Source organism: Phoca vitulina, unplaced genomic scaffold, assembly GCF_004348235.1.
Source record: "Phoca vitulina isolate PV1807 unplaced genomic scaffold, GSC_HSeal_1.0 scaffold32, whole genome shotgun sequence".
NCBI lineage: Eukaryota > Metazoa > Chordata > Mammalia > Carnivora > Phocidae > Phoca > Phoca vitulina.
The window spans coordinates 4370918-4383900 of record NW_022589735.1 but is presented as its reverse complement, the minus strand read 5'-3'; the positions used below and the strand labels follow the sequence as shown (position 1 = coordinate 4383900).

Below are 12983 nucleotides of genomic sequence, written 5' to 3'. Positions count from 1 at the left end.
GAAGGTCAGAGGGAGAAGCAGGCTTCCCACCGAGCAGGGAGCCCGATGTGGGACTCGATCCTGGGACTCCAGGATCATGACCTGAGCCGAAGGCAGTCGCTTAACCAACCGAGCCACCCAGGCGCCCTAAAACCAGTTTTGTACAGAGCACATTTTCATCTTTGAAGATATCAGAACTCTTCATGTAAGAAAAAGCCCTAATTTATTCCTTGTGCACATTGGCCTTTTCCTGCCTGGTAGCCCATGTGCTGGAAGCACAGGCCCTCGGTGCTGGGCTGTAGCTGGCTGGCTCAAAGGCAGAGAGACAGGAGGCCAGCCTGAGAGGCTCGGCCGTTTCTAGTGGGTTGGCAGATAGGCAAGCAGCAGCCTTGGGCTGGCGTGCCTTTCCAGCCCTGGCCCTGCTCTCCCTTCCCATGGCCCTAGCAGGTCACCCTTTCCCCACCCAGCCTTCACGTTCCTTCCCTTAGAAGCTAAATCCCCAAGACCTCATTCCCATGGCAGCCTGGCTGTCCTTTCCCTTCCTGCCAGCTGAATGGCTTTCAAGGCTCCTGACACCCCTGCGGGAGCCCCATGCCTCCGCAGACCCTCCAAGCTTTCTCCTGTCCGTGACAGTGCGGTTTGGGTTCCCATACTCTGCACAGATTGAAACTCGCCCCTGCGGTGAGACTATAAGACAAAGGGCCCTGGTGACCTTGGGGAGCGGCCATCCGGGAACCTGCCCTGCCTGCCTGGGGTCACGCCCTCCCCCCCCCCCCCCCGCTCCTTGCAGCTTCTTCAGGACCCCCAACCTCTGCCCTGTCCCTGAAGGCCACTTGTACAAGGAAATAAATGATTTTATTTATGATTTATGGGTGGGGTGAAGGGAGTGGCAAAGACCATGTCTTATTGATTACCATCCCCCAGCCTGAAGAAAGATCCTGGCAGCTAGTGGACCCTTGGGTAAAATGAACAAAAACATATAAAATGTGCAAATAATCTAGAACTCTCATTTGCTACAGTTACCGTCTTTCCCTCCCATATTTTACACTTTTCTAAAGGTCAGTAGATAAAAAAGTCCCAGGGTAAACTCATTTTGAGGTCCAGGTACTAGTAAGAGAATTCAATCTCAAGTTGAGGTGCTAGTAAGCTAGTCACTAATATTTGTTGGGCGTTTACCCTGTTGTCAGGCACTGTGCTGGATGCTTAACATTCTGGGCTTCATGTCCTCCTTGCACCATCCCCAGGAGATGAATGCTGGGCTTATCTCTGTCTGAGGAGGAAGCTGAGGCTCCCAGAGGCTCCCTGCCTTGCCCAGGGTCCCACAGCATGTAGGAGGCCGAGCTGGGATTCAGACTCAGGCAGTCTGCCTGCTGAGCGTGGCCCATGTCAGGCGGCAGCAGCAGGAGGAAAGGAGGCCCCGGGCTGCACGATGCCCCAGCCTCATCTGAAGGTCAGCGTCAGAGAGAATAGAATCCTCACGGCCCCAGAGGCTGCAAGCTGGCCTCTGAGATCAGCCTTGACCTGTGTCCTCTTGGGCCCCAGACCTGCTCAACAACCACATCTTGAAGTCGGCCATGTGTGCGGAAGCCATCGTGGCAGGGATGTCCATGGAGACCCTGGAGGGCACTACGCTGGAGGTGGGCTGCAGCGGGGACATGCTCACCATCAACGGGAAGGCCATCATCTCCAATAAAGACACCCTGGCCACCAATGGTGTGATCCACTTCATCGATGAGCTGCTCATCCCAGACTCAGGTGAGCCAGGCCTCTGGGGCCATGATCCTGCCAGGCCCGCTGGCCCCTCTGCCATCCATGGTGGGGGCCCTTGGGGAATTCAGGGATCTTGGGGGCCATTTCCTTGCCTGCATCCAGCTCACAGCCTCTCAGGAGAGGGGGCCTGGGCCCCTGGCAGGTTGCGGCCAGACTGTGAAGAGTCTTGAGCTGCAGGCCTGGGATTCCGGGCATCACTTTGGAGGCAGTGAGAGCTGTTGAGGGGGGCTGGGGAGGGAGCGACTCGATCGCAGAAGCCGGTCAGGAGATCTGCCTGCTCTGGTTGGGCGCAGAGGGCCATTTGCTGACCTCTGAGCATCTGCCTTCTCGCTGGTCCCCAAGCATCACAGGGACCCTGGGAGAAGTGACTGAGTAGGCTTTGGCTTGGGCTTCTTTCAGCAGGCTAGCCCCATTCTGGGGGGGTCGGTTGCCCAGGAGTGAAGCACTTTCACAGGAGGAAACCAAACCGGAAGACAAGTTCCTGTGGGTGTGGTCGCTGGCATTACCTGCTCCTCAAGCCGCCACGCAGACGGCGCTGCCTTGCCACAGGCCTTAGAAGACGCCCTGACCGGGGGCGGGGACAGAGGCCAATCTCTGCCTCTGGAGCCTCACCTCATTCCCCTGCGCAGGAGGCCTGGGGGCCCAGTGGCCCAATGACACGAGCCTGCCGTGCCCCAGCAGGGCTGAGAGGGCCTTTGACTCACGAGATGACATTCCTGCTGCTGTGCGTCATGCTGTGGGGTGGACTCGGGAGGATAAATGGAAACAGCACTTGCAACTTTTGAACCTGCATTCTCTTTCCTTGCAGCCAAGACACTGTTTGAGTTGGCTGCAGAGTCTGATGTTTCCACAGCCGTTGACCTTTTCAGACAGGCTGGCCTCGGCACTCATCTCTCTGGAAAGGAGCGGTTGACCCTCCTGGCCCCCCTGAATTCTGTATTCAAAGGTAATGTGGTGAAGGCAGCCCCCCGGGAGCCGGTCACCTCCACGGCACCCTCCCTGAGGGACAGCACCCCGTGGAACGTTAGCGCTTCCACCCGACTCAACTGAAACCCCAGGGGCTCTGCTGTATCCTTTGGCAGAGCAGAGAATGCATTTGGGGGTCTGGTCCTCAGAATTCAAGAGTTTGCCTCTGGCCGGAGAGCAGAGTGCTCTCTTGGCCTTTTTATTTGCAGAATCAACTGCTCATGTGGTGGACAGGAGGTCAGAGTGAGGATACAGCTGAGCCTTGGCCGCAGGGAAGGCGGAGGAGGGGGCCGAGTGGCGTCCGTGCCTTTCCCTCCCTCTACGGGCAAAACTCCAGACGCCCTCGATTATCTAGACCTTCTTTTGTTTGGTTGATTTGCAGAAGATGCCAGATGTTAAGGAATATTGGCAGCCTCACTGGATTTCTCAATCTCCTGTTTCCAAACGCATTTGTCTCTCGTTCTCTTCCTTTCTGGAGCGGGCCTCTGGACCTGACCACACCTTCTCTTGCAGATGGAACCCCTAACATTGATGCATATACAAAGAATTTACTTCTGAATCACATGATTAAAGACCAGTTGGCCTCCAAGTATCTGTATCATGGACAGACCCTGGACACTCTGGGTGGCAAAAAACTGAGAGTTTTTGTTTATCGCAATGTAAGTTCTGGCTCCTAAATCATGCTCTTTTTTTGTCTCAGTTCTAAGAACTGGAAACTGTATTAGTGAAATTTATAGATAGATAGATAGATAGATAGATAGCTATTATGTATATGTTTATATGTTTATATCTTTATATCTTATATATAAATCTTTAATAAGCAGAAGCTTGCCTGAGAACTGGTTTCTAATAAGAAAGGAAGGGATTTCTGGAAATCTGATTTGAAATGGGATCCTGCAGAAGGATTAGAATCTCCTTTGCTGGAGGCCTTTGGGAATAAGCCACACAGCTTTTTGAGCCTGTAGGTAGGCAGCAGTCCACTTCGAGCTCAGCGTGATGAACAGCGGAGCAGGAATGGAGATTTTGAATCCTTAGCTTATGCAAAGACAAGTCCCCTGAACTGAAGCACAGCTCTCCCTGGTCCAAAACGTTCTCTTCTCTCTTCTCCTCTCTCTTTTCTGTCTTCAAACCCAACAGTTACCCTGGAATATCAACCAGAAAGCACAATACAACACAGCCATTCCTTGGGACCAGCCAGTACTATTAACTAAAGATGGTTGTCATCTGTTAAATAAGTCAGTAGAGATGATCTATTGATTTGATCATTATTGATGAACCTCACGTGTAATGGGATACGTCTCATCATGGGGCCTCTCTGTAACTCTAGTGGGGCCCAATGGCCGTTTCTCCTTAGGGAACACTATTTTCGTTTTTCCTTTCCTGGAGAAAACACAACATTTTATCCTAGTTGTAATGACCTACTCCAGTGTATATTCACTGATCTTTGTGGATGAAGACACCAGCGTGTGCCCTGAGCACATCAGGAGGCCTGCCTATGGGTAGATGACCTGTCCTGTGTCTGCCCTTCTTTGGCACAGAGCCTGTGCATCGAGAATAGCTGCATTGCCGCCCATGACAAGAGGGGGAGGTATGGGACGCTCTTTACCATGGACCGAATGCTCACCCCCCCAATGGGGACCGTCATGGACATCCTGAAGGGGGACAATCGCTTCAGGTAACCAGCCTCATCCCAGGGAAGATTTCTGCCAAGTGGTCCCGCCGGGTCAGGATGCTGGGTCTCAGCTATCTGTCAAGCTCCCCACTTCCTCAGGGGTCCAGTTAACACTGGCGGTGCCCTGGTGACCTTCCATGCTGGGGATCTGGGGTGGGGGTCATGCTGGAAGCTTATGTTGAGAAGAAGGGTTATTTCTGGGATTGTAATCCCCACATCCTTGGGAACAGGGAGGGGGCTGCATTTTCATATGAAGTGCAAGAAAGATCCCACGCTGTCATCTTAAAGTCCCAAGTAAGCGGAGAGCACGTGGTTTTGAGTGTGGGATGAGTCTCAGTCTGCACAATATCTCCTTAGGGCACCTGAAGACTCCTTGCTGCTCCTTCTCGGGCTCCCTGTGTCACTTTGTTCTCTTGCCCCTCTCTCTCCATTTCTGACTTCTCGCTTATCCCTGGGAGACCCCCCACATTCTGCACTCCCCTGAATCACATCCCCAGGGTCTGGTGGCTTGGCCCCTTCCTTCCTCCTTCCCCTTCTGGCCTCTGACCTCTGGCTATTTGATGGAGCTGAGCACTTAACGGAGAGAAGCTGCAGACTGGAATCTTACCTCTTTGTGCATGATCGGGGTGAAAACCAGCAAGGGGTGTGAATTCTAGCTCTGGGCTCCACCTACCCACAGTGGGGAGGTATTTGGGAAGGTGGGCTCCCTCTCCCCGCCACAGGCAGGTGACATTTTCTCTGTGCCTCTCCCCAGCATGCTGGTGGCCGCCATCCAGTCTGCCGGGCTGACAGAGATGCTCAACAGGGAAGGGGTCTACACAGTCTTTGCTCCTACGAATGAGGCCTTCCAAGCCATGCCACCGGAAGAGCTGAACAAACTCTTGGGTAAAGACCAAGCGAAGTATATTTTGCATGGTTTCTAACGTGACTGGAGCGGTCAGGGGACCAGCAGGAAAAGGGGGGCACGTTACCCAGGGTTTGACTGAAAGGAACTTAACGAAGAGACTGTTTGTAGAAGTGTGGGCAGGAGTAAGGGACTAGCAAAGAATGATGGCACCCGGGGAAAAGTGTTTCCCACCACAGGCCAGGGGATGGGGAGGCCGGGCCAAGGAGGGGACAGGGAGAACCGGAGCTCGGAGGAGGGGCCAGAGCCTCAGGCACCTGCTGGCAGAACCAAGGCAAGGGGGCCAGGCCTCTCTTAGCCTCGCTGTCCTCCCACAGGCCCATTGCGTGGGCCCCCTGTCAGCTATGAGACGGGGGCAAGGGAGACCGGATGATGCACTTCACAGCGGTCAGCCTCCCCCGGGTACTACACAAGGCAGAGAAGAGTGGAGAGGCATGGAGTGCGGAACAACCAGCCCCGTCCCTGAGCTGTGTCTTCCCCGTGAGGACCTGTGAGGACAGCAATAATGAAGCCATTTTACCTGCGTGAAATGTCCCTCAGGGCAAAAACTTTACTGAGAAACTATTCCTGGCCCTGAAAAATTTAGCTGAGGATGTTTGAGAGAGAATCCCAGTGGTTAAGGGCTTGGACACCTGGATGACCTAAAAGCAGTTTCAGTTCCTGGCTCTGGCATTCACCGGCCGAGTGACCTCTAGCAAGTTGTTTAACCTCTCTGAGCTTCAGTTTTCCCCTTAGAAAAACGAGAGTGCCTTGCTGTGTGTTGTGTGGAGTAAGTGAGGTGTTGCCTACAGTGCTGGGCACACGTCCTTTGCCAGTTTTGGCTGCCATGATGGGGAGTGGGGGCGGGGATGCAGCGTTGAGCTCTGGTGCTCGCCCGTGACACACACTTCCACGCTCACAAAAAGGTGAGCCTGAGGAGGAGGAGGAGGGAATAGAGAGGAGAGGAGGAGGAGGAAGGACCTTGGCCACGCCTTGGGACCCGCATCATCTACACCTTCCTTCCAGCTCCAGAGCAGGAAGGAACTTTCTATTCAGAAAGTTCAGGCTGCGGGCAGCTGTGGGCTGAATTTGTGTCCTGTTGAATATTCTTTATGGCCAAACGAATGCCTGTGTCTTTGATGCTGACGTATGTTCATTCTGAACATAAACTTTCCATCCCCCGCCCTGTCCAGCAGGAGTGGAATATTCCCCAGATGGCCTTGAGCCTGCTCAGTTTCCCTCTCATTTTCAGTTGTGCAGGGGCAGGAGGAGGCTTGGGCAAAGCTTCCCAAATGCGCCGTCGGCCAGGCCTGCAGGCAGGAGTAGCCCCCAGTGCTCCTGGGAGATGGGGGATTGGCCAGGTGTAAGAGGTCAATCCAGGTATTAGATGTCTTGGCAGAAGGAGCCCTCTGGCTCCCTGGGGGCTGGCGTGGTTCGGCACTTCCAGGCAGGATTTCTGTGGAATGGGAATTCCCATCCACCAAGTTGTGGATGTTTGGAAACCACTTGGTACCTGGTGGCTCCATCCCGTGGCTCTAATGTGGGTTTGTCAGTATCCAAGTGAACTCTACCGAATGCTTTAAAACTTCCTCCATTCTCCGTTTCGAGATGCTGGAAATAGGCATCCAGAAGCCCTGGGGAAATCTAGCCGCTTGGCTGGGAAATGTGAGTGGCGGGGGGGGCATGATGGAGATGAGAGCACAGCTGGTGGCTTTAAGAATTGCCTCCCACGCTTCATTTGGAAAATGCCTGGGCACCTTTATGAGCAATCGGATGCTCTCCCCAGTCGGTGGAGAAGCTGGCGTGGGCTGGAAGGAATGCCGAGACGTGACGAGAGGGATGCTGCCGAGGGAATGCCCCCCTCAGCCCTGACCTCATCGGCTGCCCAGCCCCCCCCAGACGGCAGCTGTTGACTCTTTTAAGTTCTCCCTGCAGGAAATGGCTGCCCGAGAATATGCATTTGAGGGCAGAACGTGTAAATATTTCACTACTGTGTTATAACCATCAGGAGCCACGCTGCTGATGAAATGTCCCAGATGCCGGTGCTGGAAAGGTTCCTGGCTTTCCAAGCAAATATTTAGCTCATGGAAAAATGAGTCATGCTCACAGAGGAGTATGGATTAACTCCTTCTCGGCAGCACAGAGAGCTCTTGCTTAACATAGCAGCCGCCCGACTATAGAGGCAGACACGTGCCTCCATCCCCTGAGCCTCCTGCAGGCTGCGGGTCAGAGGGCTGAGCGCCCCCACTGTGTGTTCCTCACCTGGTCGGGGGGTTCTCCATCTCGGGCGTCACCACTTGCATCCCCGTCTCGGCCCTTCTCGACCGTGCCGGTTACCAGCCTTGCAATGAAGTCTGCTCTCCTTTCTTTCCCACAAACCTGCAGGCAATGCCAAAGAGCTGGCCAACATCCTGAAATACCACATCGGTGATGAGATCCTGGTCAGCGGGGGCATCGGGGCCCTGGTGCGGCTGAAGTCTCTCCAGGGGGACAAGCTGGAAGTCAGCTCAGTGAGTGTGCCTAAGAACTAAAAGGCCAGCCGTGTACTGCCACTGGGGTTCCGGGGCACCTCTCAGCCCTGGGCCCGTCTTAGACACACACACACAGTCTTGAAGATGCACCTTGGATCTCTGAGTGCATTCTGTCCAAAGACAGAAAAGAGGAAAAGGTCTTCAGGGAAATGAGGCAAGATTGTGGTTAGACCCGAATAAGAACTTCCAGTTTTGCTGGGGAATCAAGCATCCGACTGGCATGGGGGAGAGGCCGTTAGATCTTTCTTCCCTTAAGGAGATGATAGGCAATTACTCATGCAGCTTGAGGGATCGATCCCCAGTCCCCTTCCCACCCCATCCCTTCAAATCTGGGGCTCACCGAGCTCCACCATGAGCCAGACCATCCCAAGAGGCTTTTTCTGCAGAGGCGTGGTCTGCGAGCCTTCCCTTGCTCTACACCTTGAGGACACACATTCCGCTTTGAAGCTGCCTCTGGGGATTCCGTCACTGAAGAGAGAGAACAGATAGGCAGCCGAGCTCAGTGAAACTGCTGTGGCCTCCCGGCTGCACCGCCAGGCTCCCTGAGCTCCCCCGTGGAGCCACCATTCTTCCAGAATGTGGCTGGCTCAGCCTCTGCTCAGGGCTCCTCTCTCCTGACCTTCAGCCATCCCTTTGCTTATCACTTTCCCTCCGGAGCCTGAGGATGCATGGAGGGAGCCAGAATGTGATGACTTGTTGACTTCTAGTTTTGGGTGTTGGGGTCCCATCACAGGCGTCCGTCTCCCCCTTCCCCCTTGGGTCTGATCCATGAGCCGTTCAGGAAGGTCTGAGGTAGACACCTGGGTGCACTTCTGTGAGAAAGGCGGGCCACTGAGGACAAGTGGAAGGAGCCCTACCCCCAGGGCTGGAGGCCTGGCTTCTGTTCCCTGCCATCCCACCTACTAAAGGAGGCACCGGGCCTGTCCTGGGTCTCGGTTTCCTCTTCTGCTAAGTGGGGCAATGATACGTGACTCTCCAGCACACACTGCTGTAAGGACAAAGTGACAGGCGCGCGAGGCTCTTCTGTAGATGACACTGTGCTGAGCCACACGCCGGCGTTAGAAGACGTCCACTAGGCTAAAGGCGTGTGGCTGGCAGGGGCCGTTCCGTTCCCCAGCGTATCCCTCACGCCTAACCCAGGATCTGGCCTCTGGAAGTGCTCAGTAAACACTGAGTAAGATCCATACGGTCTATGTCCTCTCTTTCTCCCAGAAAAACAACGTAGTGAATGTCAATAAGGAGCTGGTTGCAGAAGCTGACATCATGGCCACCAATGGTGTGGTCTATGCCATCTCCAGTGTCCTGCAGCCTCCAGGTAAGGCCCTAAAGTATCCCAGCCCCACTCAGCCTGCAGCTGACCCTGCTCCACGCATGGCAGTCGGTGCTCGACAGGAAAACTGTTCCATGCAAAGATAAGAACAGTGCGCAACATGCCATCTGAGCCTCTATGGACAGCGTCACTGTGGCCGATTGAAAAGTGAATTAGGAACTGTTGGTTTCAAATGCGCTACACCAGGAACTCGAGGACACATTTCTTTTTGCTGAATTGCCTGTCTTAGCCCCACTCAGACACAGCCCACTTACTTGTCACACATGGATGCGGTGAACGTGGCTCCAAGCACACTTCTTACAGCATCACGCCTCAGGGGAGTTCCCATTACCTTCAGCAGGGTTGAACTTGAGTCCAGCCACCGTCTGTACTGTGCATTCACCTTCCTTTGTGTTCTTTCCCCATGGGCCAAATTCCACCGTGAGTTAGGAAAAGTTACAAAGGAAAAATTCATGGGAGAATGTGAGCCAGCAGGCACGACAGTGCCCCTCGGTCGTGTTCGCTGTGAATGCCGTGCTAAGAATTTCGCTCTCACCAATGTTGCATTTTCTTTCGTCTCCAGCCATCAGACCTCAGGAGCGAGGGGATGAACTTGCAGACTCTGCACTTGAAATCTTCAAACAGGCGTCAGCATATTCCAGGGTAAGATGCTGCTAGGTTTGCCCATGGCCTGAGCAGCCTCGGGTCCTCTGCTTGGGCCCTTGCAGGGAACTCCCCGGGTCCCTGTCTTCCTTGGCGGCTCTCCCGGGGCTCCCGTGAAACTTTCCCCACTCCCATGCAGGCATCCTCAGTGCCAGCCTGAGTGGAGTTCCGGGGAAAGAACCCAGGCAGCCCCCACTTCCTTTGTGAGCAAAAACCCAGGCCTTTAAACTAAGGCCTCTGAGCCTCATTCCATGAGGAAGCCACTGCTGGTGAGGACAGATAAAGCTCTGGAATCCATCTGTCCAAGGAAGGCAGCCCGTCCCGAATTTGCCTTACTGTGGCCTTGCCTGGCCTGAGCCTGGGCCTCTAAGTCACCCTCTGTTTTTCATGACCTGGCCCGTCTTAGGGAATGCTGGGGCTCTTCAAGGCAGTGGTGTGGGTTCTGGATACAGGGCAGGTGTGGGGGGGCGTCTCTCCCTTCCTCGCCTCCGCTCTGCTTTCCCCTTAGAACCTCTCTGATTCTTCCTGCACTTCTCTTCCTGCTTCCCGGCTTGCCCCGGGGCCTAGGAGCCCCACTCAGGCTCCTTTGCGGCTTCGCATGAGGTGGAGCCCCTCGGGAACCTGGGCACCTTATAGAAAGTTTGCGTTTCAAGAGAAGAGGCTGCTGGAGGTAGTTCTTACCCAGGGTCTTGGAGCTGGAATATGTCCTTTACTTTTGGATAGAGGAATTTCCTTTGTGCCCCTTGAGAAGGGTTCTTGGCCTTGAGCTCCTACTCTTGAGGGCCACCTGCTGTGCCGTCCCAGCTCCCCAAGCTCTAGGCTGTGGTCTCAGTGGAAGCCTGACTCTGGGGTCTCCCAGGAATATCCACCCCAGACTCCACTTGGTTGGGACTTACACTTTGCTTGGGGCTGCTGTAACCAACTGAGGGGCTCCCTAGGACCCAGCAGCTACACGTCCCCCTTCTTCTTCCTCACCCCCAGCATTTTTTCTGAATAGGGGTGGCCGTGGGCAAAGCCACTGCCATGAGCAGGGGCAGGTACAACTTTCACTAGAAACTTGACACTTGCTGTTTTCTTTCAGGCCGCCCAGACCTCTGTGAAACTAGGTAAGTCTGGCCTGGGTTTAAAGTCCTTTGTATGTGTGCTTGGGCCTTTCCCCCAGGCAGGCCCAAACCTGCCATCTGCTGTATGTAGATCACAACATCATGGCGCAATAAAACAAGCGTGGCCTTTGGGTTCAGACACAGAATACCCAGTTCCCTTCTCTATACAATGGAGATACTAAGAGTACCAACCGTTTAAGGTTGCTGTGAGTTTGGGGCTTTGGGAACCTGGGAGTATTGCATGGTGACTTGGCAGAAGCCCACAGTGGCTTGGTTCGAAGCTGGTAGATGGAGGAAATCCCAGTTTCTGTTTCATCGTGGAGTGAGACGTCATGATCTTTGTTACATCATAGAGTGAGACAGGAAGTCTCCCAAACCAAAAAGCACCTGTAGGGGGCTGGCGAGAGTGGTGGGAGGGGGGCCGCTGGCCCTGCCCTCGTGACTCTGATGGTGTCCTAGACAGATACGGGGTGGCCTGCATCCTTTTCATCTTGAAACCTCTCTCTTCCAGCCCCTGTGTATCAGCGGTTATTAGAGAGGATGAAGCATTAGCGCAGAGGATGTGGGAAGAACGCACTTCGGCAGCTCACCGCCACTTTCTCTGAGTTTACCAAAGAGACTGAATGTTTTTGAAACCAAATATCACACTTCAGTGTACCTGGGCTGCACCGGAATGAGATCTGAGCCCTGGGTGGGTGGAGGGAGGAGGGAAAGAGATGTCCTTTTATTTGGTTCCCCCCCACACATGGCTGTTAACCCACTGCATGCGGAGACCTGGAGGTCATTGCCTGGTAGTCGTTTCTAAAAAGGACCTGTCCCGAATGTGGAATTTCCCACCCGTGCCAAGTGCTCTGGAAAAGGGGGCTGAAGTTTTGTGGCACTCACCAAACACGAATCAGGCAGTGTAGCATGATGGGGAGGGGGCGGGTTCTGACACAGTTCTTGTAAAGCTCTTCTTCAACTGGAGAAATGGCATCATTATAAGCTATGGGTTGAACTGCTCTGTGCCTGCACGTGGCTTGAACGCTTCTTGGTGGCCCTGTCCAGGTAGAAAAGGGAGGGTAGGTAGAGCATGCCGAGCCCAGGATTTCCCAGGTGTGGCAGAGCCATCGTGTGTTTGTAATAATAAAACCAAAGAAATGTATGCCTGTGTGGATGGGAACTGCGTGACGGCCTGGCCTGGGTATTCATGGGGGGAGGGGGGTCTGTCTGTTTCTTGGGGCTGTGCTGGTCCTTCCTACGGAGACTGCAGCCAGGAGCAGCATGCAAGGAGCCCCGAGGGGACCATCTGTGGGACATGCTCCGTCTTTGTTGAACTCGTTTTCCTTTCAGCCTCCATGGGCCCTGGGGGCTCGAGTCTTCTGTGTTCCCTCGACTCCTCTTATTGGCCAGAGGTGCCCATCTCCCTTCCAGCCTCATGACCCCCTGCCTTTTTTTGGACTTTAGAATGCTCTGCACTACCCTGGGAAGAGGTTCCTGCACGGTCCCATTACACAGATGAGGAGACTGAGGCTCAGGAGAGGGAGAGCCCCCTGGCAGCACAGCAGATAGCTGAGTCAGGCTGGCACGCAAGCCTCCTGCTTCCCAGGGACCCCCATTGAGCATGGGAGCCAGTCGGGGTTTTCCAGGCCCATAGCCCCTGTGCCGACCCCCACACAAATCCTTTCCCCGGCTCCTTCTGTCTTCTCCATTTTGAAATGTCCTCAGCACTGACAGGCTAGTGCAGCTGGGGCATCACTGCTCCCAGGCACAGGCAGTGTGGCCTTGAACTCTCAGGCCCTGTTCCCTCAACTGTACCAGGGGGCTGCCCAGAGCATCTCTGTCCTAGGTCCGTCCTGCGGAAGAAACGAGATGATCCTCCTAAGATGCCTAGCCCGGCATTAGGTTCCTTTCCTGCTATCTGGGATTGCTCAGGATCAGTGCAGCTGAGAGCCCTCTTCGGTGCCTCGGCCAGAGGCCGCCCCCTTACCTAGAGACAGCGCCCCCTTACCTGCCGCCTCCAGCAGGTGGCGCTCATTCCACCTACAGGACCCAGAGACCCTCGGAACTCAGCGCCACTGCTAGGAATAGAGCTGTGGAGGCACAGAGGGAGCCCCTCCCGCCCAGT

At 54.6% G+C, this 12983-nt stretch overlaps 1 protein-coding gene across 1 annotated transcript in view; it reads left to right on the top strand.

Annotated features, from left to right (window-relative positions):
- TGFBI (transforming growth factor beta induced) overlaps positions 1 to 11878 on the top strand; it is a 32578-nt gene extending 20700 nt beyond the window's left edge. Inside the window, exons 8-17 of the mRNA XM_032425232.1 lie at positions 1522 to 1734; positions 2558 to 2695; positions 3229 to 3374; positions 4254 to 4390; positions 5142 to 5272; positions 7656 to 7780; positions 9014 to 9116; positions 9694 to 9773; positions 10855 to 10879; positions 11388 to 11878. Of these exons, the coding sequence (XP_032281123.1) occupies positions 1522 to 1734; positions 2558 to 2695; positions 3229 to 3374; positions 4254 to 4390; positions 5142 to 5272; positions 7656 to 7780; positions 9014 to 9116; positions 9694 to 9773; positions 10855 to 10879; positions 11388 to 11428 (1139 nt within the window). The 3' untranslated portion in view covers positions 11429 to 11878. The remainder of the gene's footprint in view (positions 1 to 1521; positions 1735 to 2557; positions 2696 to 3228; positions 3375 to 4253; positions 4391 to 5141; positions 5273 to 7655; positions 7781 to 9013; positions 9117 to 9693; positions 9774 to 10854; positions 10880 to 11387) is intronic.
- Positions 11879 to 12983: the final 1105 nt, after the last annotated feature.